This window comes from Suillus discolor, assembly GCF_016758755.1.
Source record: "Suillus discolor strain FC423 chromosome Unknown F5147scaffold_40, whole genome shotgun sequence".
Taxonomy (NCBI): Eukaryota; Fungi; Basidiomycota; class Agaricomycetes; order Boletales; family Suillaceae; genus Suillus; species Suillus discolor.
The window spans coordinates 332438-359975 of record NW_024541287.1 but is presented as its reverse complement, the minus strand read 5'-3'; the positions used below and the strand labels follow the sequence as shown (position 1 = coordinate 359975).

The following is a 27538-nucleotide window of genomic DNA, read 5'->3' as shown; positions in this document are numbered from 1 at the left end:
TCGTAGATGGGTTGAAGGCAGGAACTATGCAAGTCGTCAAAGTTGACAAGGCACACCGAGGTGAGTTTTGTTTATGTTATACTATGAACTTTCAGGTTTTAACCTCATGTGTAGCGGCTGTGATGGCCTCTGAGAGGCCAGTCATCACTGGCATAGTGCCACCACCTGAATGGCCACATGATGGCGCTCGACGACTATTTGCTAATGGTGATACTGACTATCATGGCCCAGCTCGTCTCCAGCCTAGCGGTGCAGCTACGAAGGTAAAGAAAGCCACTGATAAGGCACCTCAGGCACCTCTTTGACCCTCCAATGATGACAATGACAATGATTTGGGTGATGATTGCCCGGCAGTACCTGCTGCTCCCAAGTTCCGCAAACCTACCATATGATTAGACCTACCTGCACCACTGCCCTCGCGCCCATTCAAAGTTATTGTACCGCCAAACACACGCCCAGTCAAAACTGTTTGAAAGCCAGAACCAGCTGCAGCAGAGAGTGAGGTTATCGAACTGACTTCAACCGAGGAGAATGCTGTTGAAGAGTCGGATACTGAGTATGAAGAAGTGTGCAGGAAAAAGAGGAAACTAAAGGCCACAAACACATCGCATGCATTGAAGAAGCTAGCTTCATCTGAGGAGAAGACTGACACTTCAAAAGCGGGGAAGAAAGGGACATGGGCTCAGACAAAACCACCCAAAGTACCTCCCATGCTGACCTCAACAACCTCTCTGACAAAGGGTGGTCCTCTGTCCCCATTGACAGTAGGGTCATCAAGTGTGGCGGCATCACCGGAACCTGGAAGTGAGTACACTTGATTCTAACTTGACTCCATTTGACTCAAGGCTGATAGCTGTGGTGCCAGTGCAACTTTGGGATGGACCATCTAATGAGCAGACCAAGGGTAAGCAATTTTCAATCAAATTTGTCTTGTAACATAGCTAATGATCTACTGTCTATCTACCCTCCAGTCAAACCATGCCCAATCACCAAGGCATCCAAAGGAAAAATGAAGTGTGTTCTTTGCATGGCCTACAGCCAGTCAGATGAATCTGAAGTTGACGAGGGCAAGAAGATGGACGTTATGGTTGCCGAGAGTGCCGTCTCCCCTGGTTTAGTCAATGTCCCCATGGAATCTTTACAGGAAGGCTTACCTGAGGTAATGCATGATGACAGGCCAGCAGGAACCCAGCAGGAACTGCCTCAGATCACCAAACCCATCGAGGATCTTCACGATGCTGTTCGCGACTCTTGTGACCCCCATGACCCTCCACACGACCTACACCAAGTTCATCACAAGCTCCCCGTATGTCATGATTCTTGTGAGGGTGTCCAGCAAGACCTTTGCAAGGGTAACCCTCCATGCCACCCACAGGAACCTCATCGGGAGGTCACTCCTAACCCTCGCGACGACCCTCGTGAGGGTGGCCCTCCTCCATGCCACCCACAGGAACCTTATCGGGAGGTCACTCCTAACCCTCGCAACGACCCTCATGAGGGTGGCCCTCTTCGCAACTCCCACAAGCCTCGTCATGACCCTCGCGATGCCTTACATGACACTTGTCAACCTCTTCGCGGTCATTCTCGTGAGCCATGGTACATGCATGATGCCATGCACCATTGTGAAGTTCATCTGCATGAAGAAAGTCCTATGATTGAGCATGATACTCTCCACTCCCGTGATGTCTTCTACCACCGCAACTCTCACAATCACCGCTATGCCAGTTTGCAACCTCGCGACTATTATGGACCCAATGAGCCTCACACTGACAGCGAGTTCACCATGCGGGATACTTCCACGGCCTTAGAGTCCCATTTTATTCACGGTGAGCATGAACGTGCATGCCCAAGCCGATACAGCCCAGTGCTCAGTCCTGACTATGCTCATGAAAGTCGATATGCTCGACGCAATGGCCTTGACAAGCGCCGGGCATTTGGTGGAGGAGCATACCGTGACAGTGGGTACCCTCAAGGTAGAGCTCATAACCAGGATTCCAGATGGATGGACAATGTCCGTAATGTTGCATCTTCATCTTTGGACTACGTTCATCATGACGCTGTCCTGCGAGCATTTAATCGAGATCCCACTAACCCTCTGCATCCTCCTTCATCTTAATCGACTTTTGATATGCCTGTGCTTTTGTCGTTTGTTGGGTTGCTATTTTGGTTCATCTTCTCATGCTTACTTTGTCTTTTTACGGTGATAACTTACTATGGTGGTTTTCTCATCCTACACTTGTCCTGTCCCTTTCGTACCCTACTTATGTAGCTATCCATTAGTTTTTACGATTTCCTCTTGTTTCGACAATGTCAGTATAGCAGCTCCAATGTCTGCCTTGTTTGCTTCAGAACATGTTCGAAACCGCCATGAAACTTAAAGATAACGACACTGCAATGTGATATGTTTTATTACATAAAATGTGACATTCACAACATAAATACAATGAAAAAAGGAAGAAAAAAACAGAACATACAATAAAGGGCGGGGAAAAACATAACATATTGTTGTATGTGTGAGAAGCACAAGAGGCTCCAAATTATGTTGATAAGCGGCGAGACTCTCGATGACATGATGAAAACATAACATAAGTATGAGTGACAAACATAGGAAATATAACATAAAAGCAAGGGGACAGCATAAGGTATGATGTATCGCCAGAGGAGCACAAGAGGCTCCAAATTATGTTGATAAGCAGCAAGACCCTCGATGACGTGATAAAAACATCACATAAGTATGACTGACAAACATAGGAAATATAACTTAACATAAAGGCGAGGGGACAGCATAAGGTATGATGTATCGTCGGAGGAGCACAAGAGGCTCCAAATTATGTTGACAAGTGGCCAAGACCCTCAATGATGTGTTGGAGGTTCAGCACCGTGATCTGCAATAATCAGAGCCAACCCTCCAACGAGGCCCATGAGGGTACACTTGTTACTCTTAAGGAATTGAGGGAGACCCTCCAGGGAGAGGGATGTCTCAGAGACATGTTGTGTCCTACAAGGAAACTGGGTCTGACAGACCGTGGGAAGCACTAGAAAGTGCTGCCAAGGGTGCTGATCTATCCTCTTCTCTGCTGCTGCTGCGCGAACTCTGAGCAGGCTCGCAAACACCTCATTTTCCTGTATCACGCAGTCTGCAAGCTCTTTCTGAGCAAGGAAGACATCACGCTTGGCTCTTGCAAGATCCAGCACAAGGCTTGCCTCAGTGTTAGTTGGTTCATGGACTCCGGGCTATTCCAATATAAGGCGTAATGAGAAATGGCGGAACACCTGTTCATGGCAGAGTGATGTAGGCAATGTCATGGGTACCAGCGACCCACGTGGGTCGTGGGTGTGGGTGGGGGTATGCACTTCAGGTACCCACACCCATACCTGTACCCCTATGGTGGGTATGTAAGCAAAATGTTATATAACTCCGATACTGTACCAAGTGTGAACCTTAAAAGCTTAACTTAAAGCATGATACCAATTAACAGAAGGATAGCCAACAACACTAACAAGCTATCATGCATTCAACAATTCTCAAAAACACTACTAAATGTATCACCAAACTTACAGATAAAGCAAAGGCAGCAGTAGATGAGAGGCTCGAAATCACATCCAAAAAAAGAAAGAATACTGATGGTAGCAACGGAACAATACACGCACAGCCAAAGAAGGCCAAGTCAACCCGGGAACATTGCACTAATGGTGTCAAGGAAGCACCTCATAACGTCCCAGCATCAACTGAGCCTCACGGCAGAACCATTGAACAAGCCCCACCTAAAGCCCATCCAGCACCGAGCCGACAAGCAGTGGTCCACTCTGAAGATGAAGATGAAGTGTTGAATGACGAGGCAATTGTGATCAGTGATGAAGAAGAGACTGCCAAGGAGGAGCTTGGTGAGGGGCCAAGTTCAAGTTCTATGTATAAACTAACATTAGTCACTACAGAACGATTAATGAAGGAGTGGAACTCACCGATCTATGCTTTTTTCGATCCCACACCCGCTATCGAGATCATCCATGGACATCGTGCACATGCGTTCAAGTGCATGGCAAAGGGATGCAAGGTCCAAATTCATCAGTTCCTCGATAAGAAAGATGCTCGCTCGACAAGTAACATGCAAAAGCATGTCAAGTCTTGCTGGGGGGATGAGGTTTTGCAGGCTTGTGATGATGCAAATAACGCGGAGGAAGTGCAAACCAAGATCGTCACGAGTATCCTGCAAAGCAGGTCAATTACAGCGTCATTTGAGCGTAAAAGAAAAGGAAAGGTGACCTACTCGCATAGGCAGCATACTCATACCGAAATGAAGTAGGTCCTTGAGCTTCATGTGGACAGTAGTTAACATGCCATCTTGCAGGGCTAAGTTAGTTCATTGGGTTGCGGAGAGCCTGAGGCCATTTGACATAGTCAAAGATAGAGGATTTCAGTGTTTAATGAAGACTGGAAGACCGGAATACTACATACCTTCCCCACAAATGATATCGCGTGATGTGAAACTTGTGTTCGCACAAATGCGCAAGCGAATTGCTAAGATGTTGGGAGTGAGTCAATTTTCATTTGTTCAAAGGTTAAAAGAAATTAAATGTACCAGGAATACGAAGGCAAAATGAATTTTACCACAGATGCATGGACATCTGAGAACCACCGTCCATTTGTTGCGTTTTCGGTGCATCTAGAGCATGAAGGTGTCCCGCTGAGCTTTCCATTAGATATCATTGAGGTCACCTCGGTATGAATTTACTTACATTGACGACGGTGCAAAAAATGACTTGTTGGTACTAGTCCCACACTGGGGAGCAACTCGCGATTGTATTCGCAGATATGCTAAAGGAGTTTGGGATATTAGAGAAGGTAGGGTATGAAACAGTAAAACAAAACTTACACACTGACCTGACAAACAGATGTTGAGCGTGACTTGCGACAACGCATCGAACAATAATGTGATGGTTGACAAGCTTGAAATATTGGTTCCCGAGTTTGCAGGGGAGGCAAGTCACACCCGGTGCTTTTTGCACACCGTTAATCTCGTCACAAAGTCGTTGATACGGGAATTCGATGTGTCGAAGAAAGACACTGAGCATGCATTGGACGAGTGGGCTGACACCGAAGATGGCGAAGATAAGCTCATCGAGCTGAGTAATGACATCGAGAGGGAAGATCGAGAGACGGACACCCAGTATAGTGAGGATGACCCGCAAGATAACAATGACAGGTGGGTGAATGAGGTGGATCTGTTGCCGAAGGACCAATCCACAGAGCTGCGAAAAAACATAAGACCCGTTAAGTTAGTTCTCGTCAAGGTGTGTTAGGATACATACAAGCTCACCTGTATATTGACAATGTCTTTGTACAGCTGCACAAACTCGCCTATAAGATCATCCACTCAACGACACTCCTCCTCCCTGTCTGGCATGACATCCTTCGGGATCAGCACATGTCGGTAATGAATATGCCGCGCGATGTCTCCACTCGTTGGAACTCGACCTACGATATGTTGCAGTATGCCCTCGTACATCAGGATGCGATCAATATTGTGACCCAGCGACGAGAGCTGGGTCTGCGAAAATTCGAGCTGGCTGACAATGAGTGGGAAATCACATGACAACTTTGTGACATATTGAAGGTGTGTGAGTTTGTTTCATAAGCAAACATTGTGACTTACTGGCGGCTAAGGTTCTCAAGGACGCTACCCTCTTCTTCTCTCACTCCACCCCCAATCTTGTGACCGTTATACCTGCAATGGACTTAATTGACCAGCAGATGATGATGTATTCTCGTGATACGAAAATTTTGCCGTCAATTCGCTCTGCCATTGGACTCGCCAAGAAGACACTTGACAGATACTATCAGTTGACGGATAGGTCAGAGGTGTATAGGATAGCCATGGGTAAGTCTCCTGTCTATTGACTTATTAACACTGATGGTTTTTTGATTATAGTCTTACACCCACGCCATAAACTCTCCTATTTCAAGTCTGCAGGCTGGGAGGATGAATGGATCAAGACCGCGGAAGATCTTGTCCACGATGAGTTTGAGCATGCCTACCTGAATATGGAGATTCGAGATGACACCGATGGTGAGGTCGAGGCCAGCATTCCAGCTACACCAGCAGCAGATACCTCTTGCTCAGTGTGTTTCTTGATCCTTGTCATTCCTATTACCATGACTGACCATTTTATTCTACTTAGAATATTTTTGACAAGATGCAAGCACTCACGCCACCTAAGTCGACTGACTTGGGAAATGAACTGGACCGCTACCTGAGCACTGATGTCGAGAATGTTTCTACTAATGCTATTGCATGGTGGCATGAGCAACGCACTTCTTATCCCCACCTATCACGCATGGCACTCGATTACCTTACAATTCCCAGTATGTTTGACTCATTACTCAATTGTGGATTGTTCTAATGATTTGTAGCTACATCCGTAGACATCGAACGTCTCTTTAGCCATGGTAGGCTCCTTCTCTCGCATGTTCGTTCACGTTTGTCCGCACAGTCAACACAGGCATTGTTATGCCTCAATGCTTGGAGCCGTCTGAACCTTGTCAAGACAGAGGATGTACTGCACGTCTCTGCCTTGCCTGACATTGAGGGTGATGTTGAGGAGGAGCTCGAGGATGGGTGGGACAGGATCGTGTTGAATTAACCTAGTACTTAGTTTACATTTTTGTTTTGTTTTTGATCTATGCTAGTGTATACCCGCGGGTATACCCCTCATGGGTGTACCTGCGGGTGCGGGTGATGCTTGCGACACCCACGGGTATATCCGTGTCATTGCCTAGAGTGATGCATAATCATGGCTGGTAAGACAGGCCATACTGTAAGAATGATACATTAAATGTCTGCTATAGCAAGGCAAGCCAGATACAATAATTCCTATAGTCCATAGATACCTATCATCATAGGGCTGATATATCAGTGGAGGATCCTGTCAGGACACTCCCATAATAACATTACACCCCCTAATTTTTGCATTTTTGGCCACCTACTGTGGGAATTTCCCCACAACACTTAAAAATAGGTTTCTCCTCATATCAGGGCCTTCCCAAATTATTCCCACACTCTGCATTTTTCGCATTTTTAGCCACTACACCCAAAACATTACCCATTTGGGAATCTCCACAATATCAATTATTCCCACACCCTCCCCACATCATTGCAGCTTCACCACCACACCACAATAGCTCCCCCTTTATATATATGTATAATATAATATAATAGACTGCTTTTGTTTGTTTGTTTGTGTGACTGCTCCTCCTCCAGGGGCAATTCAACATAGGGTAGGGTACAAAACACTTTCGCATTTTTGTCCCTTTGGTGGGGAAGTGTTCTATGAGCATATATGAGTAGATTCCCATCTTTATTTGACCCCCTGAAGCGTCCTACATCAATAGATATAGTACATATGCAAGAAAACACAGAATATGTTCTCATTTAATTATTTCTAGGTGAACAGACTTGGAAAATTGATTCCCAGCATCTATTCAACAATAGGAACAATATATCAGGAGCCCAGGCCCATAGGATAATCCCCTGTTGCATGGTGTGCCCCTCCTCTCCTGGTGGTTTACCCCCTGTGAAATTTTTTCCTGTAGGACCGGACCTCAATTGAGGTAGGGGGTCTATTTTTATGTATATTTGTAGTAGATCTATCATATAGCTGGCCCAGGACACACATATAATCTTGTTACAAGAACAAAAACATAAAAAATCACACTTTTGACATTTTTGACATTTTTCAGTATCTTATACTTGCATAAATGACCAGCCCTGCTCATATATAATCAGTAGTACATTCACACATATGTTCTATGCCAAGGATCAGCCCTACATGGAGTGCAAATTTGATATCTGATATACAGGGGGTATTTCTACTGATAAGAAGTCCACATAGTAATTGAGCCTATGATAAGTGATCAGAGACCTGGAATATCTCTCATATATACCCCTAATAATGAATCTGAAGTTTTAGAAAGATCCATGAAGGACTGACTGAATGAAAAGTAAAATAACATATGTGTGAAAAGTGACAATTGACATCTTTTTACACAAAGTCACATTTATATATGGTACAGGTCCAATATTTCATTGAAAATATATAGAATACATGTTAGACTACTAAAGAAACCTATACTACATACTGCCCTGAGGTTGGAGGGTGGTGGAAGGGATGTAGTATATATCTGAGTTAACCTAGCATTAAAGTCCTACCACTGCCATTTCGATGTTTTGGGTCTTTGAAACTTTCCCACACTCCATTCCTTATCTATTTCACTTCCTCAGTACTCAATTCTTGTTAGATTATTTCGGGAATTTATACACATGATACTGAATGTATTTGAAATCTACTCCAGGTGTCTGATTATTAAATTTCGATGTTTTGAAAGTATGGGGTCCTTATCAGTAGAAATACCCCCTGTACATCAGATGTCAAATTTGCGCCCTATATAAAGCTGATCCTTGATGTAAACCACATGTGAAAATGTACTACTGATGATATATGAGCAGGGCTGGCCATTTATGCAAGGGTAAGATATTTAAAAACATCAAAAATGTCAAAAATATGATTTTCTATGTTTGTGTTCCTGTAGAAGAATCCTATGTGTCCTGGGCTAGCTATGTGATATATATACTCCAAATATACATAGAAATAGACCCCTCACCTCAATTAAGGACCAGTCCTACAGGAAATTTTTTTACAGGGGGTAAACCACCAGGAGAGGGAGGATACACTACACAACAAGATCTTTTCCTAAGGTCCTGAGCTCCTAATACATTGTTCCTACTGTTTAATACATGATGTGGATCATTTTTACAAGTCCATCTATCTAGAAATAATCAAATGGGAATATATTTTGTACTTTCATGTATATATGCTGTATCTATTTATGTAGGGTGCTCTAGGGGGTGAAATAAAGATGGAAATCTCTTCATATATACTCCTAAACATGTTCTGAATTCCCTAGAACACTTCCCTATCAAAGGGACAAAAATGCGAAAGTGTTCTGTATTCCACCCTATGTTGAATGGTCCCTGGAGGAGGAGCAGGCACACAAATGAGCAAAAAAAGTGGTCTATTATATTATATTGTGTATATATATACCAAACTACTACTTAGATACAAGAGGGGGCCTATTGTGGTGTAGTAATGAAGCTGCAGTGAGGTGGGGAGGCTGTGGGAATAATTGATATTGTGGAGATTTCCAAAATGGGTGATGTTTTGGGTGTTGTGGGGTAATTCCCACGGTAAGGGGCCAAAAATGCGGAGTGTGGCAATAATGTAGCTGAGCTCCAAAGTTCTACAAAAGGCTCAATGTGATGCAGGCACCATTATGCATAAAGTTGCTAAGGTGGAGGGATTAGCAACAACCATACATAACCATGCATGTCTTACCAGCCATGATTATGCATAAATATGTCAGTATAGCCTGCTCATAGATATTAATATCAGCACCTGAGTGCCATGGCACTAGTTCCAAATCATTGCCCATCGTGCGGAAAGCAATTCAAGGACCATACCTCCGTTGCTCGTCATATGAGTCAACCTCGTTCTGGCTGTAATAGCTGGCTAGACAACTTAATCCAACTCAACTCCATCTTGCCACCTAGTATGGAACATGATCCCATGGTGGTGGACGACATCGACGACCCTCAAGTAGATGCGAGTTTCTATGATTTCTGGAGTCAAGGAGAGGATTTGTACTCTGAAGGTGGAACTCGGGATGAGGACAGTGAGGTCAAAGCAACCGACTATTTTCTGGAGCCCCCGCTGGCTTTCGAAGAAGGTTACACATTTTTAAGCTTATTCAATGCTGATGAAAACAGTATATATCACAAAACAAATTTCTACTATCCATTCAGTGGTAGGAGGGAATGGTGACTTGCCATGTGGCTTCTGTGTTCGGGCTTGAGCATGGAGAAAATAAATTCTTTTCTAGCACTAGAGATGGTCAGTGTTTGATTTAATATTGTCATGATCACTTCTCTGAGACAGTACTTAGATCAATGACCTACCTTTATCCTTCCATTCAGCAAAAGAGCTATGTGGTCAAGCTGAATTGCTGCCTAGTGGTCTGTGTTGGAAGTCCCAGGTTATTCAAATGTCGCATCCCACAAAGTCTCCAGCTGTTCTTTACTGGCGGGATCCTCTTGAATGTATCGCTACGATATTCAACCATCCTTTATTTTGCAATTGTCTCGACTACACGTCTCGCAAGGAGTATAGCACAATGCAGAGGCACTCTCGGATATATACTGAATGGATGATGGGTGATCATGCCTGGGAGATGCAGGTATGTATTAGTCCCTCTTAAAGTCATTGTCTCATTTATTCTTGAAGTCGACACTTCCCTGTGGCGCAACTCTCCTTGGAACTATTCTATCATTGGACAAGACATGCATTACTGCATTGTCAGGTGATCGTGTCGCACACCCTCTCCTCATCAGCCTCACCAACATCTACATGACCACGCTGTAGAGACTGACATCTCTGTGGCCTCGTAGAGAGCTAATTCTACAACACCCTAAACACCTTCCAAACACAGTGCGACCCGTACCTCATGTCGGCGCACTTGGCGCTTCATCGGCCGCTCGCGCATTCAGGCGCTTCAGTCGCACATCGGTCCATGTATCCTCGATTCCATCGCTCATCCTCCGTCCATCCATTCCATGTCCGTTTGGTTCGTCGGTGCATATTCTTATCTTATTCTCATGAATTCTGACATATCTCTGGCACTTGCGCACATATTCCGTATGTTTCGTCACGGACCCTTATTACATATCATCACATACTCACTTTGCTTTCCGGCTCGCTTAAATGCTACTTAAAATATATATCCCTTTGCCTTTTGTATAAGGATTATCTTCTTCTTCCCGCACATCGTTGGACTCTAAGTCTAAATCTCTGTCATATCTGCCGACCGACGCTAAGCGCCAGAACTCATATGAGTGCCAGTCCATATATTCTTGTACACAAACATTGTCTTACTCGTTCCCCGACTCACTTAAGAGTTGCTGCGCTCCACCACCCACATGCGCGCTTCGCTCTCACTCAGCGCGCGCCATCGCACTTGTCGCTCAGTAGCGCTCCGTAGTGCTTTCGCTTATCGCGCTTCGCTCATCGTCGCACGCCCCACCAGGCTTATCTGACAGCCCGGTTCAGTGTTTCCCTCCACTATTATATATAGAGGAACCTTCTCAGTAGCAATCCCCTTGGGCCGACATTAGATTCGCACACAGAGGACCATCTGAGTATATCTCATACCACTCACTTTCTATCATTCTACATTCCTCACCTACAATGCGACTCAAATAATCCTCCAATGCTTTCCTTCTTACTGCCCTACCACTGGTCGCAAAATTTGTTCACAAAAACAAATGAATGAGAGATGTGTTGCAGGATCAGCTCATTCACAATTGCTTGAACATCGTACTCGAACCATTGAAGTTCACTGCTCGAAACAGTGTGATGATGTCAGATCCTATGGGTCGCAGTCATTACTGCTTTACTATGCTTGCTAGCTATATTGCTGACACCCCTGAAGCAATGATGCTGGCATGCATTGGTGGCAAGACATCTCCAGTGACAATGGCAATGTACAAACAATTCAGGGACCCCTTCCAGCATGAACCCTGGACTCGAGCAAAAACTCTTGAGCAATTGAAAATTGTGCGCTCACGTGCTTGTCCAGATGATCTTGAAGCATTTTTCCGTGAGGCACAGAAGTTTTGCCTAAATGGCGTGGATGAACCATTTTGGTGGGACTGGTTGCTAGCAGAACCGTCCCGGTTTTTACACCCAAATCGCTTCACCACATTCACAAGGAGTTTTGGGATCATGATGTGCAATGGATTATTCTTGCAGTGGGAAAGTCTGAGATAGATTTTCAATTTTCAATCATATAGCCCACTACTGGTTATCGGCACTTTCATACAGGTATCTCAAAACTTAAGCAGGTTACAGGCCGTTGTCACCGAGATGTCCAGCATTCAATTATTGCAGTCAGTGCGGATGCAGCACCTCCCGGTGTTGTTGTTGCTGTACGTGCGCTCATGCACTTTTGATATCTTGTGCAGTCGCCATCTATTGATGATAGGGATCTTACTTGCATCACAGCCGCACTGGATGAGTTCCATGCGAACAAGCACACGATCATTGCTGCTGGTGTCCGCCAGGGCAAAGGTGGTAAAGTTATCAACAACTGGCATATTCCAAAACTCAAGCTTATGCAGAGTATTGTCCCCAGTATCCGCAACTCCAGCATCATTGCACAGTGGTCTGCGGATGTCACTGAACATGTGCACATCACCGAGGTCAAAGACCCCACAAGATCCAGCAACAACAACAATTATGACCCACAAATCTGTCGTTACCTTGATCGCGCTGATAAATGCAATTGATTTGACCTCGCCACAAGCCTGTTAGATCACTCGGAGGACCCGGGAGTTGTTGGGGAGGAATTTGTCGAGGATGACGAAATCGATTATTACATGGATGACATTCCTGCAGAGCTACTGTCCCCAACTCGAAGACCTGGACGGCCTCGTCCTATCACAGATTACTTTTCAATCGCCAAAATACTCCAACAGAAGGAAGTTGGATCAGTACCTGTACCACTTCGTTCTTTTGTTGTCAGACGCACCACTCTTCATCTTGCTTACAATCCATCCATCAAGAATACCACTGTCCATGAAGTTGCCATCATGTTCAGCCTTCCTGACTTGCGACCTGCTATTGCTGATTTTCTTTACCGTGAAGCGACCTACGGTAGTCACATTCACTCGATAGGTGGTCCTAGAAGGGCTGTGCATGACACCAAGCTCCCATTTGACAAAGTTCAAGTGTGGTTTGAAGTTCGTTTGCAGGAGACCGAGTTTCATGATCCTCATATCATTCGACCTGCTCAAACACTTAATTGTGCACTGCCTAGTGACCCTTGGACATTAGATCATTATGATACAGTTATCATTCAGACCAGCTCAGGGCACTCCTGGCCTGCCAGCGGCCTTTCAGGTACATTCTTTCTGTTTTTCATGGTAATCTTCACTAAGCCAAATAATGATCCCCTGCAGGGCACTCCATTGCACAAATTAGGCTTGTCATTCGCCCTGTTGGCAAAAGCAAGACACGATGGGCATGGGACGATCAGTACTTAACTTACATCCAATGTTTTGATATTTCCAGTGAACACAATCTGACCACTCAATTGCACACAGTGAAAAGAGCAAAAACGCTCTAATGGTACACAGATGGGCGACATCATTCCAGTCTCTCAGTTTAAAGTGCCTGTCCATCTCATTCCTCGTTTTGGCGCTACTGCAGACACGCATCTCACGGCGCACAATAGCATGGAACATGCCACAGAGTTTTGGCTGAATTATTTTTGGGACAAACATGCCTTTTTTGCACTATACGAGTAGTACTTGCACCAAGTCTATACTTGATATGCACCATTTTCATAGGCTAAAAGATATACTATGTACTATTCAGTATTCTGTTGTTGAATGTCATTGTTGCTCTTACCTGGCACTAGCTTGAAATCATGGCACCCACAGAACACAGTAAAACCGTAGACTTTGGGATGAAGTTAGCATTGCTGATGTCGGCTCCCTGCATCGGTGATGTGCCTACACTGGATAAACTCACCGATCTCAAGCTTAATCACTTAATTGTCGAAGAAGAAGAACCAGCTGATGCTGAGCAGCCTCTCAGTTATATGTTATCATGGATTTTTAGGACATTCACCCTTGAAGTCCCAGACATCACAGAGCTCCAGGTTCCATTACATAAAATTCATTATCGTGACTCCAGACTACACGATAAATTTGCTCACCTCGATGAACAGTCCATGGTTCCCTTGTATGACGACATCAACTATAGATGGAACTGGGCCCTTCCAAAGTCGCACCGTGAATCGGGCATTGATCAACTACCCGATCTTGAAGAGGATGGAGACGGAGAAGAGAATAGCGGGGGAAACTTGGAGTTTGGGAGTGGTGGGGAGAGCCCATCAACTCAAGAGCACCCTCCGGGGGTCAGCACTACTGGCAATGACAGCCTCAAACCACACACATTGGAAGATATCTTCTCAGCGTCCTTTAACATCACATGTGCTGCTGTTGCCCAGAAGAAGCGAACAGAAGTTATGGCGGCAAATAGCGGAGCAGTCGTTCACATTTGGAGTGCACACAACTCCATGTGCCCCATGAAGGATCAAGAAGTCTCATGGAAGCCTGACCTTGCGTTGTTGGATGATGTGGAGGCTCGCTGGGATACCATTAAGGCAGTTTGTGAGTTGACGTCGCAACTCTACACACCCACAGGCACGATTGGAAAGATGATTGACAACAAGGCTAACCTTCTCCTGAGACACCAACCTTGGAGGCATTTTGTCTAGAGTTTTAAGGTCCAGTTGCTGGACCGGAAAAAGACCACAACTCAACTGGACCTGCACTTTTGAAAACCAGACCGTGGTTGCGGTTGCCACAGATTCTGGACACACCGGTTGCCGGTTGCCTCATATAGACAAGAAACACAAGATCAGTACAAGACTGGTTGCAACCAGTCTTTGTAGGACCGGTTGCCCTATCATAATCTTGAAGCATGAATACATAAAACTATTGTAGTAGTACAGTGACACGACAAAAACTAAGCACTTGTGCCAACTTGAATGATCTCATCTTCACTATGTTCCCATTCGGAAATCTTGTTGTCAAGCTGCAGTAGCTTCCTGAATTCCTCTTGCTCAACCTCCTCCACAATTGCAGAATTCTCAGCAGCTTTGTCAACTATAGATGTACGCCATGCAAATTTCAGTACCTGTAACTCTTCAAAGTGTTCAGTGCCTAGACGAGAACGTCGGTCAGTTGCTGTCTCGCCACCAGCTGAGAAGAGACATTCGCAAGGCACAGAGGATGCTGCAATGGCGCAAACATTTTTCGCAATGCTTGCAAGGATTGGATAGACAGTGACATGTTTCTAAAATTCTGAGTTAGTAAATATTACAGTAGGGATTTGGGTGACTTACCAACCACCATTCAATAATGTCAGTATCTTTGGAGACATCGTCTGCCATATCGTTAAGGTAGCGTCGAAGTTCTGCACACCACCCAGCATCATGCTCGCGTGATGCCTGGTCTATTAACATGTGACCAAACAGTTTCTAAAACTGGCTTTGTTGACTAAAGCTGGAGACTTTGTGCGGTTCCAACACAGTCAACTCGACACGTATATCTCTACAGGCATTATCACTCACTTGGTCATCACATACAACAAACTTTGCAATGGCACACAGAACTTCATCTTTTGAGAACTCCTGGGGTATTATTGCGCCCTGGAACATTCCATCCAATTTCTTCTGGCCACCTTTCATTTGTTTGTTTCCCTCTTGCGCTGCTTTGACGAATGCTCGTGGAATGGCGTGGTGGTTTTCAGGAATCTTCAGCGCCATACACTTCTGTTTATACACTGCATAGTGCCCCCGAATGTGCTGCCTACACGAGGAGTTGCTACCCACGTGGAACATCTTGCGGCAGCCATGTTTTTCAACATACTTCATATCGTCCCTTTGAATTCCAGGTAAGTTGTAATTGATCTTTCTTGGAGATGGCACTTGCTTACTTGCATATCAAACACCAGCGGCCCACTTTCATTTCTACCTCCCCCATTGTGCTCACAAACTTTACAGTACATCTATCCGAGAAAATAGTAAGCAGATTGTCAGCGCTATTCTTTATTTTGATTTCATCTAGTGCTATACTAGCAGGATCATGTTCTGAGTTGCCATCACCACCATTCTGCAACATTTAGAGGATTAGACGCTTCCCAGGAAATGAAGGACAAATCAACTAACATCTTCACCATCCATGATACCTGGCCCACCTCTGTCGAAGACATCTGGTTCTTCCTCGTCGTCTGTGGTGCTATCTTCAAGTTGTTCAATGACCTCGGTGGGCACATGGCTTTTGTGACGTGCTCGCTTGGACTCAGATGCCTTTTTCCCCGAGGTACGTGCAGCATTGACAATGCTATCATCTGAGTCCTCTACTAAGTTGTCGTCGCTAGAGACAGCTTTCCATTTTGTAGATTTCTTTGGTGATTTGGACTTTGGTGCTTGTGCCTGAGTCTTGGTGATGCGAGGCTGTGTGGATGATGCAGCAGCTTTTTCAGTGGGTTTCCTTGGACGGGTTGATATGCAAGTGCCTGCCATGGTTGGGGGAGGCAAGAGACATGTAGTAGACAACACTTCTTATACATTCAAGCCAGCTGTAGTACATGAGGCTTAGTACGTAGTATTAACTTGGTCTTTTTCAGTCCAGGACTGGTTGCAGTGTCAACCGGTCCTGACCGACTGCGAGACTTCTTGAGACCACTGGCAACTGGTTTTGGTCAGTCTGGTCCAGGTCTTACCTCTAGGGCCTAAATATAAAGACCGGTTTGGTCCGGTTGCACCCAAAACAAGGCAAAAAACCGAACTGGACCGGACTTTAAAACTCTAGTTTTGTCTTACTTTGCTCCCTTACCAATGGATATCGCGAACTGCGAGTCCACATGTACGACCATGCAGGTGGTGTCATGATGCCTCCCATCCATATCGACAATGCTCCAAATCATTACCTGCAAATCTTATCCAGCATTGTCTTCGGTAGTCTTAAGTGTATTGGGTACGATACTTCCATCAGTATATTTACGAAGACGCTTCGCCCTGCTCAACTTGAAAATCCAACTTCTCTCCCTTCTACGAACAAACCAACCACACAAGCTCAAGTGAACAGTCCCCAGACAGGAGGTCGGATCGAAGGCACTGCAACACCTGAGTCTGATTTGGGGATGGACTCAGACATGGAGATGGGCTCGGACTTAGAGGAAAGCCTCCCTATAGACCCCCCTCAGTTAGAAATACTCCAAGATCCTTTTTGTGCAACTTATTCAACCCCGATCAGCAGGATCATAGTCAACGACCACGCATATGATATTCTCAAACTCATATTCTCGAGTCAGGGGCTCATTGGGCGTGGTACCGTGTGCTATTTAGCCAGGAGGAATGATAAAGAATATATCATCAAGGATCATTGGGTCCTTGGGGGTAAAGATGTTGCGTTGAATGAGGTTAAAATGTTGTGGAAGATGCAAGGGGTCCGTGGCATGCCAGAACTGGTTGAGTATTGGCTTGTCAAGATTATGCCCAATGAGGTTGATGAAACAATGAACTATTGATACAAGGTTTTGGGAAGTATCAGAGGCACCTCTCATATGCATGTTCATTTGGTTTTGAAGCCTCATGCGCAACCTTTGCATGCATTCCGGACAAGAGTAGAGCTGGTGAGCGCTCTTCGGGACATCATCAAAAGTATGTATTTGTTTATGTCTGATCCACTCTGTGTTCTAATGACATGTTTCTCAGTTCAACAGACAGCGGTCGAGGATCGTGGAATTCTTCACCGTGATTGTTGTCTCAATAATGCTATGATTGAGGATAACGGCAATGGGACCCGTGGACTCTTGATTGATTGGGAATTCACGGTGCATATCTATGCTGACCAAAAATATGTTATTGGTGGGACAGTCAGTACTAATTATCTTCTACAAGAATTCATGCTCACAGCAAATATTAGGGCACATTGCCTTTCATGTCACGTTCACTTCTGTGGCAGCTTTCAGAGGCTGTTGGCAACCCTGCAACATCTGCTTGCAGCTGGAAGGTGAAGGTTGCCATGTCTTCCCTTGCAAAACTGCCCCCCCTCATCCAACATCACTACCATGACGATTTGGAGTCGCTTTTTTACATCTTGGTGCACATCTGCATTGAATTCAGGGGTCCTCTTGGAGTTAGACGTGATCTCTCAGCTGATAGGAGTCAAGAATGGCTACCGCATCTATGGTCTGCTGGCACATTACAAGTGGGCGGCGATTTGAAGACTTTGTTTTTTTTTGCACCCAAATGTGCACAAACTCCAGAAACAATTCCACCCCTACTTCAGGATGCTACTCCCACTTGCAATGCAATGGTACCACCTGATCAGGAACAAAGGTCCATTGAATGCAGTAACATTCCAGGAGGTCCTTGATCTGTTGGAAACACATCTTGCCAAGCTTCTGAAGAATGAGCCTTCCCCCAAGCTTCTGTTCACAAAGAGGGTTATTGCAGCACTGCCAAAAAAGAGACAGGCAAGTGACTTTGAGGATGATGATTGGGATGATGATCATCTCAACCAACCATCAATTACAGAACATACTAACCAGATTCATGGTCAGATGGGCTGGACAATGGAAGTCATGCCCCAGTCCAAACAGAGCAGAACTACATAAATTTACTACAATCGTGATAGTTAATACCTTCATCCATAGAGTAATACCCCCTCCCATGTACCGTTTGACATTGAAATATTCTCACGCAAAGTTTGAGTCATAATATGATATCTCACGCTCGGCCCTACTTGATACACTCACTACACACGTTTACTCCCAGCCTATTGACTGACTGACTCCTCATATGAGACTCTTGGACTCAGCTAGCTTCTCATCAACCCCATTCGCGACCCCCAGGCTGCACTGTATTACATTTGGTGCACTTCAAGTTGTCCAATGACGTATTTGGTTATAATTATTTTCAAGCACTTTTCAAGCTGTGATGGCAGATTATATTTAAAAGTGAGTATCAGTAAGTCATAGGTACAGTGGCTCATTTCTCCCCCTTCACTAGTCATGCCTGGAAGCCCTAAGAAAAAGAGAATGAAGCGCAAAGCTACGGACTCTGATCTCAAGGCGCTCAAAGGACAAACAGCTCTAGCAAAAAGAGTGCGTGCTCGGGCTAATGCACTGTCTGCATCAATTCTTGATCAAGGAGCTGATTCACAGCCTCCTCAATAATCAGGACGCCCAGGCGCAGGGACAGGAGGTAGGGGAGCTCAACTGGAGAAACTAGGCGATATCTTGCATGCTCCAGTGCGGATCAGCCAATCCAAGGGTGCCACCTCACTTGATATGAACGCTCCTGCAAACCCTCTTGCTCCTGAACCAACTCACAAGGGTCGCGGGAGTCATTTCAAGGTATCTTTTCTCTTTGTTCATGTTGAACAATACTAAAGAGACATAGAAGAAACAACCCCCTCCGCCATATAGCCCTTCAGTGGAACTGGACACCACGACTCTGAAATCACGCTCAAAGAAAAACAAGGTGAGTTTTTACTGTGTGAACAATCACATATTAATTCATATATGCAGGATACTATCGTTTCTGCCCTGAGCTTCGAACTTAACCATCAGCCGACTTTTTTTCAGCAGGAAGCTGGGGGACGATACAGATTTTCACCACCAATTGTCCCTGCTGGTACAGAGCCAGATCTTCAAGCATTGAACAACTCCTTTGTGGCTGCAGCCAAGAAGGCACATGCCCTGCCCGATTCCCATTCTTCTCTAAGTCAAACTCATGTTACTACTCTTAACATATCCCAACTTCAGGTTCCTGTCACTACTCATAGCGTCCAAGATCCTATACTTTCTGGAACCAATTCATCTGCAGTGCTACCGGATGTGAACTTCTACCAGAACTTAGATCCTGCCCTCCGGCTGCCTGTACCACAAAGTATAGAATCTGAACAGTTTGACACATCAAAAGACGATTCATCTGGCTTGGATAAAAGTAGCAGGGATGAGCAAATTGGTTGGGGAGAAGTTCACAGGTGTCATAGTACACACCCTGGTAAGTTGCATCCTATTTACATTTAGGTTGAGCTGAAAAGTGACAGGTTTTCCGAGAGAAGGCTCACCACCTCAACCTCGGATGGTCACCACTCTTCCAACAGATTTCAAATTTCAGCACTCTCGTGACGAAGGTGATGAAGCAGCTGAAAACATTTTGGGAGTTGGTGATGATTTGAGCGAGGATTCAAGCGATGATGGTATGGCGATGAATCAAAAGAGTGCCCCCCAGGTATAAGTCTACTACTCTTTTGGAGTATGCTAATCTGTTGTTCAAGCCAAACAACATTTTGAAGCTTCATCACAAAAGAAATGGCCACCCCCGACTTCCTGATCCCACTCTCCTGGAGCTTCTCCATGTTGCTGAGATCGATACCTCCAACTCGAAGGCGAAACATAAATTGAAGGTGGTCGATGGATCTGACGATGAAGGGCCAAAGGCCACCCAGCTGGGTTGGTATGGTCCACGCTGGAAGAGTTTTCTCGAGGACACGAAGGTGGAGTGTCGTACTCAGCAGGCATTGGAGAACCCTTTCCCGAGCCTTGTTCATGATCTGCCAGTTTCAATCACAGAGTCACTCTCAGCCTCTCTCGTGCAATGGCTAAAAAACGGCCAACAAGTTGACACTGGTACGCTACTATTTCCCTCCAGATATTCTACTGACTCGGGGTATCCACCAGGTGTGTGGCCTGCTCATAAGCTTGACATGGCGAGACTGGTGCATATATCTATTTTGTGGTGCGCTTCATATCTTATTTGCTTTCTAGCTGTATGATGACTTGGCAACCTGGCTGCTCTGATCTGAAAAAAATCGTCATCTCCATTACGCCTTCTGCATACAGTCTTTCCCCGCCAGCTGACATTCCCACTCAAGAGCGCGCAGCTTGGGTTGAGGTCGCCACTGCAGAATTACTGGATGATGGTAGATTTCTCCGCCATGGAGTCAATGAATTGGGGAAAACCAAGAACTTTGCTCACCCTGTGCTTCTTCAGGGTATCATTCTTTTTTACTATACTGGGTCTTATTGCATTGCTTATAGGTGACCAGCCATTTTTCAGAAGGAGGTTTCATTAAAATGCCTAGCTCTCGTTTGCACTGTGGTACGTCTGGGATATTGATGTTTCAACATTCTGACATGTTGCTTTCAGTTTCATTGCATCTTCCAGGGCCTCAAGAAAAACGGCAATGGCAAGTCTTATTCAAAATTTACTTCGAAGGAGTACGAGTCCATCTATCATTCAATGCTTGAGCTACTTGATGCCGTCATGAAAGACCCATATCATGGTCCGAAGCTGGTGCAGCAACTCCATGAATGGGCCAAGATTGGATGGTAAGGAAGCTTTTACATAGCGTTCGATACTGATGAATTCATCCAGGGCAGAAGCATTGAAACTCAATGGCATTGACACATCAAAACATTGCCACATGCACGTCCAACTTGATTGAGTCTCCCATCTCCTGGCAGTGTCAATCGTCTCATATTCTTGCATATTTACTTTTATCTTTTTGCTTGTTGTCTGCTAGTATCGTGTTTCCTGCTGATTGAATTTATTGTCATTTGTTTGCTACTATTGTACCCAAGTCGAGTGAGCTTCCAAGTCAAGTGAGCTTCTGAGTCATTTGTGAGTATCTGCACGAGCATGGACAGATCTGTACAAGACAAGACAGAAATGAGCTACTGTACCCGAACCAAGTGATCTTCTGAGTGGTTTGTGAATATCTGCATGAACATGGACAGATCTGTACAGACAGACAGAAAAAATGATGATATTCAAGACCTCTTTGGTCCTCACTAGGCAGGTTTGTGAGGGTCTGTGCAGAGGTTGACAGAAAAAGTTCTACTGTAGTGAACTAGCTAGAAGGGACCAAGCTGTGCACATGGTGTGCTGTCCAGATCTGGACAGAGCCTGGTGATTTACTGATGAAATAAAATAATATATATGTAGGTTGTATCCAAGGATAAAGTAATATATAAGCATCAGCATAATGGCATCTAGCAATGTCAAGAACACTCCAACTTTGAAGAAGATATGTATGTCTCACAACTGTGCTACTTGGTAGATAAATCATTGAACAAAATCCCGCATCCCTCCAAAATAGTGGTCACCCGCTGTCTGAGCTCAACTTCATGGTAGCTATTTGCAATGATAACTAGTTGGTAATCCAGGGTTACAATGCATCAACTTAATGACATCTAATGTCAAAAGATTGTAAGAAAACTCCAATTCTGAAGAAAATATACATGTCTCACAACTGTGCTACTTGATAGATAAACTGTTGCCTAAAGTCACGCATCTCTCCAAAATAGTAGTCACCCTCTGTCTGGGCTTGACTTCACGATGGCTATTTGCAATGATAACAAGTTGGTAACCAAATGGGTCACAATATTCTCACATAACATATTGAGACTACTCCTCATGATCACTGGAAAGTGCCTTGAGTGTGAAACACACTCAAATTCCAATGAATTTGACTTGCCATCCTGCACAATGTAATTGACAGTAAGGACTATTTTTGCTTTCCAATCAGTACGTTCTCAGTCTGCTTGTAGACGATTAAGAACAGGTCATTGAGGAGGATCTCGTGCCAGCGATGATGGTCTGATATGTTCTTGAGATTAGGATTGTGATGTAAAACATAGTCAAATATGTCCAAGAAGAACTGCATGATAGAAGTGCTTGACCAGGTTAAGTTGCTCGAGAATGAAAAAGATGGAACTGCATGCCTGTGCCAGTGGCAGGTGCTCCGCAGTCACTTGCTCAACCTTCTTCATAACGATATCCATTTCTTCAACCTTGTGAGTAATGTCCACAGCCTCTCATTTGAGGGTCTCTAAGGTGCTGATGACTTTATCATCATCAAGAATGTTACATGTCCATTCATTGAGAGCTTGTAGCAACAACTTTTCCAGTGTGCGAAGGCGAAGATGGAATTCTCCTTGAGTCTTCAGATCAGTTTCCTTGTGTTTGGTGTCCGGACCTTCAACTTTGAGAACTTGGTCTAGCAACTGACTCTGGAGACTACTCCTCGTCATGGTGAAGTTGACAAATGTTACCCTGCTGCAAATATTGAAGAGAACTCGACAGAAGGGTCGTGAGTCAATGAAAACATGGTAAATGAAAGATAAAAGTTGATGCTCAAAAGGGTTCGCCATAGTTCTGACTAGGGATCCACACAGGTATACCCCGGAGTGTCGGGGACCTGACCCGCACCCGCACCCCAAGGTCACCCCTGGTTGTAAGGTTTGACCTAATAATATGGTTGGTGCCATGGATTGATTGACACTTTTCATGGTTATGCCAGGGACCCAATCTGGCACAATATTCCCACAGCTGCACATTTTCGCATTTTCAACCACCTATCATGAGAACCTCACAACACCCAATGTATTTTGCATTTTTGGCCACCCATGGGAATTTCCCCAGAATACTTAAAAATAGATTGTTCCTTATATCAGGGCCTCCCCACATTATTCCCACACTCCGCATTTTTCGCATTTTTAGCCACCTACTGTGGGAATTACCCCACAACACCCAAAACATCACCCAATATGGTACACCCCACAATTTTAATTATTCCCACACTTTCCCTACATTATTGTCTTGCATATGTGCTATATCTATTGATACAGGACACTTCAGAGGGTCAAATAAAGATGGGAATCTACTCATATATGCTCATAAACATGTTCTGAATATCATAGAACACTTCCCCACCAAAGGGGCAAAAATGCGAAAGTGTTCTGTACCCTACCCTATGTTGAATTGCCCCTGGAGGAGGAGCAGTCACACAAACAAACAAAAAAAGCAGTCTATTATATTATATTATACATATATATACTAAACTACTACTTATATATAAAGGGGGAGCTATTGTGGTGTGGTGGTGAAGCTGCAATAATGTAGGGAGGGTGTGGGAATACTTAAAATTGTGGGGTGTACCATATTGGGTGATGTTTTGGGTGTTGTGGGGTAATTCCCACAGTAGGTGGCTAAAAATGCGAAAAATGCGGAGTGTGGGAATAATGTGGGGAGGCCCTGATATAAGGAACAATCTATTTTTAAGTATTCTGGGGAAATTCCCATGGGTGGCCAAAAATGCAAAATACATTGGGTGTTGTGAGATTCTCATGATAGGTGGTTGAAAATGCGAAAATGTGCAGCTGTGGGAATATTGTGCCAGATTGGGTCCCTGGCATAACCATGAAAAGTGTCAATCAATCCGTGGCACCAACCATATTATTGGGTCAAACCTTACAACCAGGGGTGATATTATAACTACTAATTATCATTCTGTTTCTCACATGCTGTGCTCCCTGGGTGTCTTCAAAGCTCTGCAGCGCCCTCTTAGGAAACAGGAACACCTTGATGGCCAGATCATTTCAGATCACTGGCCATGATGCGTAAATGATAATGAATTTCTCAGGTGTGCAGTTGCCACTACAAATAGTCGCACCTCACACGTAATAATCTGAACACCCGATCCTCCCAGTCGGTATTGGTTCATCCATGATGTCAACCTGTCTTTCGCACTTGCAGCTGTTTGACAACTCAACTACTCATATAAATGTTCTTCGAATTGTGAACTCGCTTGGCATTGAGTTGCTGGATGCCTATATAGAACTTATAGCAATTGATAAGGCCTGTACATAACCTTGCATTTATTTGGATGCTTTAAAAATTTTTAACACAGCTCCAGACTGAATTAAAGATTCTGTCATTTTTGCTCAAAGACTGAGTCTATCCTGGCGATCTTTGGGAAATCGTTAGGGAGCGCATTATAGAGGCTAAGCAGGAGTCAATCATACAACAACACCACGGTCGTTGTGTTAATAGAGTCAAGGGGAAAAGACATGTGACTGTAGAGCATCTTCTCATGGAGGAGAGGAAGAAACAATGTCAGGTGGAGGTGTCTTTGTATAGTCAGGCCCTCAAACACTTGCAGCAACACCAGATGTGTGAGCTTCTTCAACTTTAATGTGTGAATACGTAGTCTGATAGTCTGACCATTATCGCTACAAAGCAGTCCATCATTCTGCATGTGCAGTCAAGCAGGATGCCAGGCCTCCTTCCAGAACTTCAAAACATGCTGTACCCCGCTCTCCCTTAGTCTGTTCAATGGTGACACAAGATAAATGTGAAGCCTGGTTAAAGAAACGACATGCCTTTCCTCTTCCAGAGCCTTTGACGCGGGATTGCTCTATTTCAGGCGGATCTACTTCCTCGATAGCTGGACCTGGTACTATGCAAGAAGCCAAATGAACATCCATTATTTCAAATGTCAGTGCTATAATTCATTTAATCCACTATTCTCACTGTCTCTGAAGTGCATTGGCTCCTCATTGCCCATATTGAGCATATGGGTTGCCACTGGCATCCAAGAAGCCTTCTACAATGCATTTCACTCAGAATAAACATGTCAGACAAGACTGATAGCACATTCTCTTACTGTCAACGACAAACATACCTATCAGCGCAACCTTAGCTTAGAGTTACTTATCTTGCAGGCAAAGATGCGCTGCGCTCAAGCTGAGGTAGATCTCTATACAATGGCCATTGAGAATGCCCGCAAATTTGACTTCTCTGCCATCACTAGTGGGTCCTCCAGCCATGCTTTCTTGAAGTCCTGATGACCCTTTACAGGCTAACTACTGTCTTCCACTGGATTTATTCCACAGCCTCAAGCAGACAAATTATGTTACTACAAGGAGGACTGTGATGATGTGACGGACGACTTTGATGATTTCGAATTTGAGTAGGGTAGTGTTATGTGTCACCCTGCCTGTCGCATGGTTTGTCGCAACTGACGATGGGTTCGGTCTTCATTTTTATTTACTTATTACATCTAGGCATCGAAGATCCAACAAAAATGCTTTGCCTTGAAACAAATATCAAATCCCAATGTAGTCACTTCATAACCTTCATTCAAGCATGTTTGTGTAGTAGATAAAATTGCAATTCAATCATCATTGTGAGATGATCCCTGAAATTCTGCTGTGAAACGATATGCCGGCCCTGCAGAAGGCCTGCAGCTAACACTTTGCTTGTGGTTGCATGTTGAAAATAAGAAGCTTCTGTTGGATGTAATCAACTGTGAGAGATGAAAAGAAACTACATTACAAATCATCAGCATCTCAGTGCCATTCACATTCATCTACAATGCAGTCTGTTATTGGGGGATCCTGTCAAGCTACAGCGATGAGAAAGACATTGTCGAGAACAATTTGTCTCGCTCACCTTGTATGCAATAACCATTCTTCAGCAGCTAGCTGATGGAGGGCACTGCACTATCGTTGTTCCGCGCCCTTGGACTAAAGGCAGTCCAGATCCAAAACAGACTGGTATTAGAAGACTTGGGCAGATTCTACAATTTAGGGAGAGTCTGTGGAAGATAAAATGACTTACTGACTTTGCATACAGTGGCCAGATCTGGGCAGCATGCTGATGCACTGCCGCTCATTGCCTGCATTGTATACTTGGAAGGTCTAGACCCAATGCAGTCTAGCGTCTCAACCACTTATCTAATATCAGCGCCAAGGGAGTTCTTGTCCAGCATGTAATAGGAAGCGCAGCTTGTATAAGAATAATCACACTGAAACTGATGGATATTTCACTGTGAATACCTGGCATACTTGGGCCATAGGCCATTCTAATCCAAAGTAGTCTGGCAATACACAACTATATCTGATGCTGACATTTGCTCAGAGTTTGCAAAGCATCGGTTGATGAACTTACTGTACATGCGACTATCGAATTTCATCAAGGTTGAGCAAGACGGTAGTGTGCTGTCGCTCGTTTGCCGGATTGGATACTTGGCTGATTTAGACTAGTGTTGCAACTGCGTATATAATACCAGTGCCAAGAAAATTTTCATTGATGGTGCAATGGCAAACTCTGTTTGCACAAGGCAATTATGCTGATGCGGCTCGGTACTGCATTGAAGATAGGTAGCATCCTTGAGCTCTAGGCAGTGTTGGGCCAGCACAGTCCAGCCATATATTTTTCTATGTAATGTTGGCATTTATTTAGAGATTGTGGGTGAAGTAAAAACAACCAAAGGTTACATGTTGCGATCAGGATAAGAAAGAATTATAGCACATGGCCATTATTTCTCAATTATATGACAGTGGTCACTCTCAACAACCTAAGCTTTATTTGCAACAGTAGGTGGATGTTGTAATATGTACCATCTTGGTGATAGCTGGCAACTAGACCGTCAAAACTGAGCATTTGGCAGTTTCCATCCAACTAAGTCCAGGTATCTATAGCTTTCTCATTCAAGGTACAATTTTGATGCATATTATGCATATTTTAGATCAGATAAAGCTTTGTAAGAATTTGTCGTTTCCTGGTCGTTTACCTGATGTCAGACTCATAACTTACATAATTACAACTGACAAAGCTGACTGTAGACAGTTCACAAAGAGTCATTAGAATGAGTATTCGTCTACTCAATTTGATACCTACAGGAGATGATGGGCACATGGGCAACAGATGGGCAGGTATTGAACGTAATCAGTATGTAGTGTAAAATTACTGAAAGTGAAGGGCTGCTGAGCATAGCCCAGGAGTAGCTGTAAATTTGGCTAGAAAATTATCCATATCTGATACTGATTCCTCTGTGTCGGTGAGTTTGTCAACCTCTGTTGGCGAGTCTGATTGTTGTGCACATCGGTTATAGGCTTCTGCATCAAGCACCTTCAAACAAGCTACAAGGAAACACCACATAAGTGGATTTGTGGGCGAGCATGCGGGAAGCTTTCTATGACCCTGAAAAACATACTTCTTCTTGCCACATGCCACAGCGTCTAAGGTCACCCATTCATCGAAGGGGCATAATCT

The 27538-nt window shown here is 44.5% G+C and overlaps 8 protein-coding genes across 8 annotated transcripts; 7 read left to right on the top strand and 1 right to left on the bottom strand.

Annotated features, from left to right (window-relative positions):
* Positions 1–3908: 3908 nt before the first annotated feature.
* On the top strand, positions 3909–4900 carry F5147DRAFT_579840 (uncharacterized protein; the record flags this gene model as incomplete). Its single annotated transcript, XM_041431507.1, has 4 exons — positions 3909–4300; positions 4410–4533; positions 4584–4721; positions 4775–4900. 4 exons carry the CDS (start codon positions 3909–3911, stop codon positions 4898–4900), a joined length of 780 nt encoding a protein of 259 aa, XP_041291049.1.
* Positions 4901–9459: 4559 nt separating this feature from the next.
* Positions 9460–10473, top strand: F5147DRAFT_775569 (uncharacterized protein; the record flags this gene model as incomplete). The annotated part of the gene is made up of 4 exons (XM_041441744.1): positions 9460–9859; positions 9935–9945; positions 9998–10288; positions 10336–10473. 4 exons carry the CDS (start codon positions 9460–9462, stop codon positions 10471–10473), a joined length of 840 nt encoding a protein of 279 aa, XP_041291048.1.
* Positions 10474–11505: 1032 nt separating this feature from the next.
* F5147DRAFT_775568 (uncharacterized protein) lies at positions 11506–13151 on the top strand (the record flags this gene model as incomplete). Its single annotated transcript, XM_041441743.1, has 4 exons — positions 11506–11866; positions 11932–12035; positions 12072–12360; positions 12421–13151. 4 exons carry the CDS (start codon positions 11506–11508, stop codon positions 13149–13151), a joined length of 1485 nt encoding a protein of 494 aa, XP_041291047.1.
* A 386-nt stretch (positions 13152–13537) lies between these two features.
* F5147DRAFT_775567 (uncharacterized protein) lies at positions 13538–14392 on the top strand (the record flags this gene model as incomplete). The annotated part of the gene is made up of 1 exon (XM_041441742.1): positions 13538–14392. One exon carries the CDS (start codon positions 13538–13540, stop codon positions 14390–14392), a length of 855 nt encoding a protein of 284 aa, XP_041291046.1.
* A 969-nt stretch (positions 14393–15361) lies between these two features.
* On the bottom strand, positions 15362–15550 carry F5147DRAFT_537005 (uncharacterized protein; the record flags this gene model as incomplete). Its single annotated transcript, XM_041430174.1, has 1 exon — positions 15362–15550. A coding segment is annotated over one exon (189 nt), but the record flags the coding sequence as incomplete, so codon positions are not given.
* A 1688-nt stretch (positions 15551–17238) lies between these two features.
* Positions 17239–17601, top strand: F5147DRAFT_530173 (uncharacterized protein; the record flags this gene model as incomplete). Its single annotated transcript, XM_041430067.1, has 2 exons — positions 17239–17344; positions 17399–17601. Coding segments are annotated over 2 exons (309 nt in total), but the record flags the coding sequence as incomplete, so codon positions are not given.
* A 107-nt stretch (positions 17602–17708) lies between these two features.
* On the top strand, positions 17709–18062 carry F5147DRAFT_579743 (uncharacterized protein; the record flags this gene model as incomplete). Its single annotated transcript, XM_041431500.1, has 1 exon — positions 17709–18062. The coding sequence occupies one exon, from the start codon at positions 17709–17711 to the stop codon at positions 18060–18062; it is 354 nt and encodes a 117-aa protein (XP_041291043.1).
* A 637-nt stretch (positions 18063–18699) lies between these two features.
* On the top strand, positions 18700–21493 carry F5147DRAFT_654393 (uncharacterized protein; the record flags this gene model as incomplete). The annotated part of the gene is made up of 12 exons (XM_041433868.1): positions 18700–18796; positions 18869–19044; positions 19091–19171; positions 19219–19696; positions 19743–19927; positions 19974–20325; positions 20377–20434; positions 20464–20690; positions 20745–20797; positions 20846–21027; positions 21280–21300; positions 21436–21493. 12 exons carry the CDS (start codon positions 18700–18702, stop codon positions 21491–21493), a joined length of 1968 nt encoding a protein of 655 aa, XP_041291042.1.
* Positions 21494–27538: the final 6045 nt, after the last annotated feature.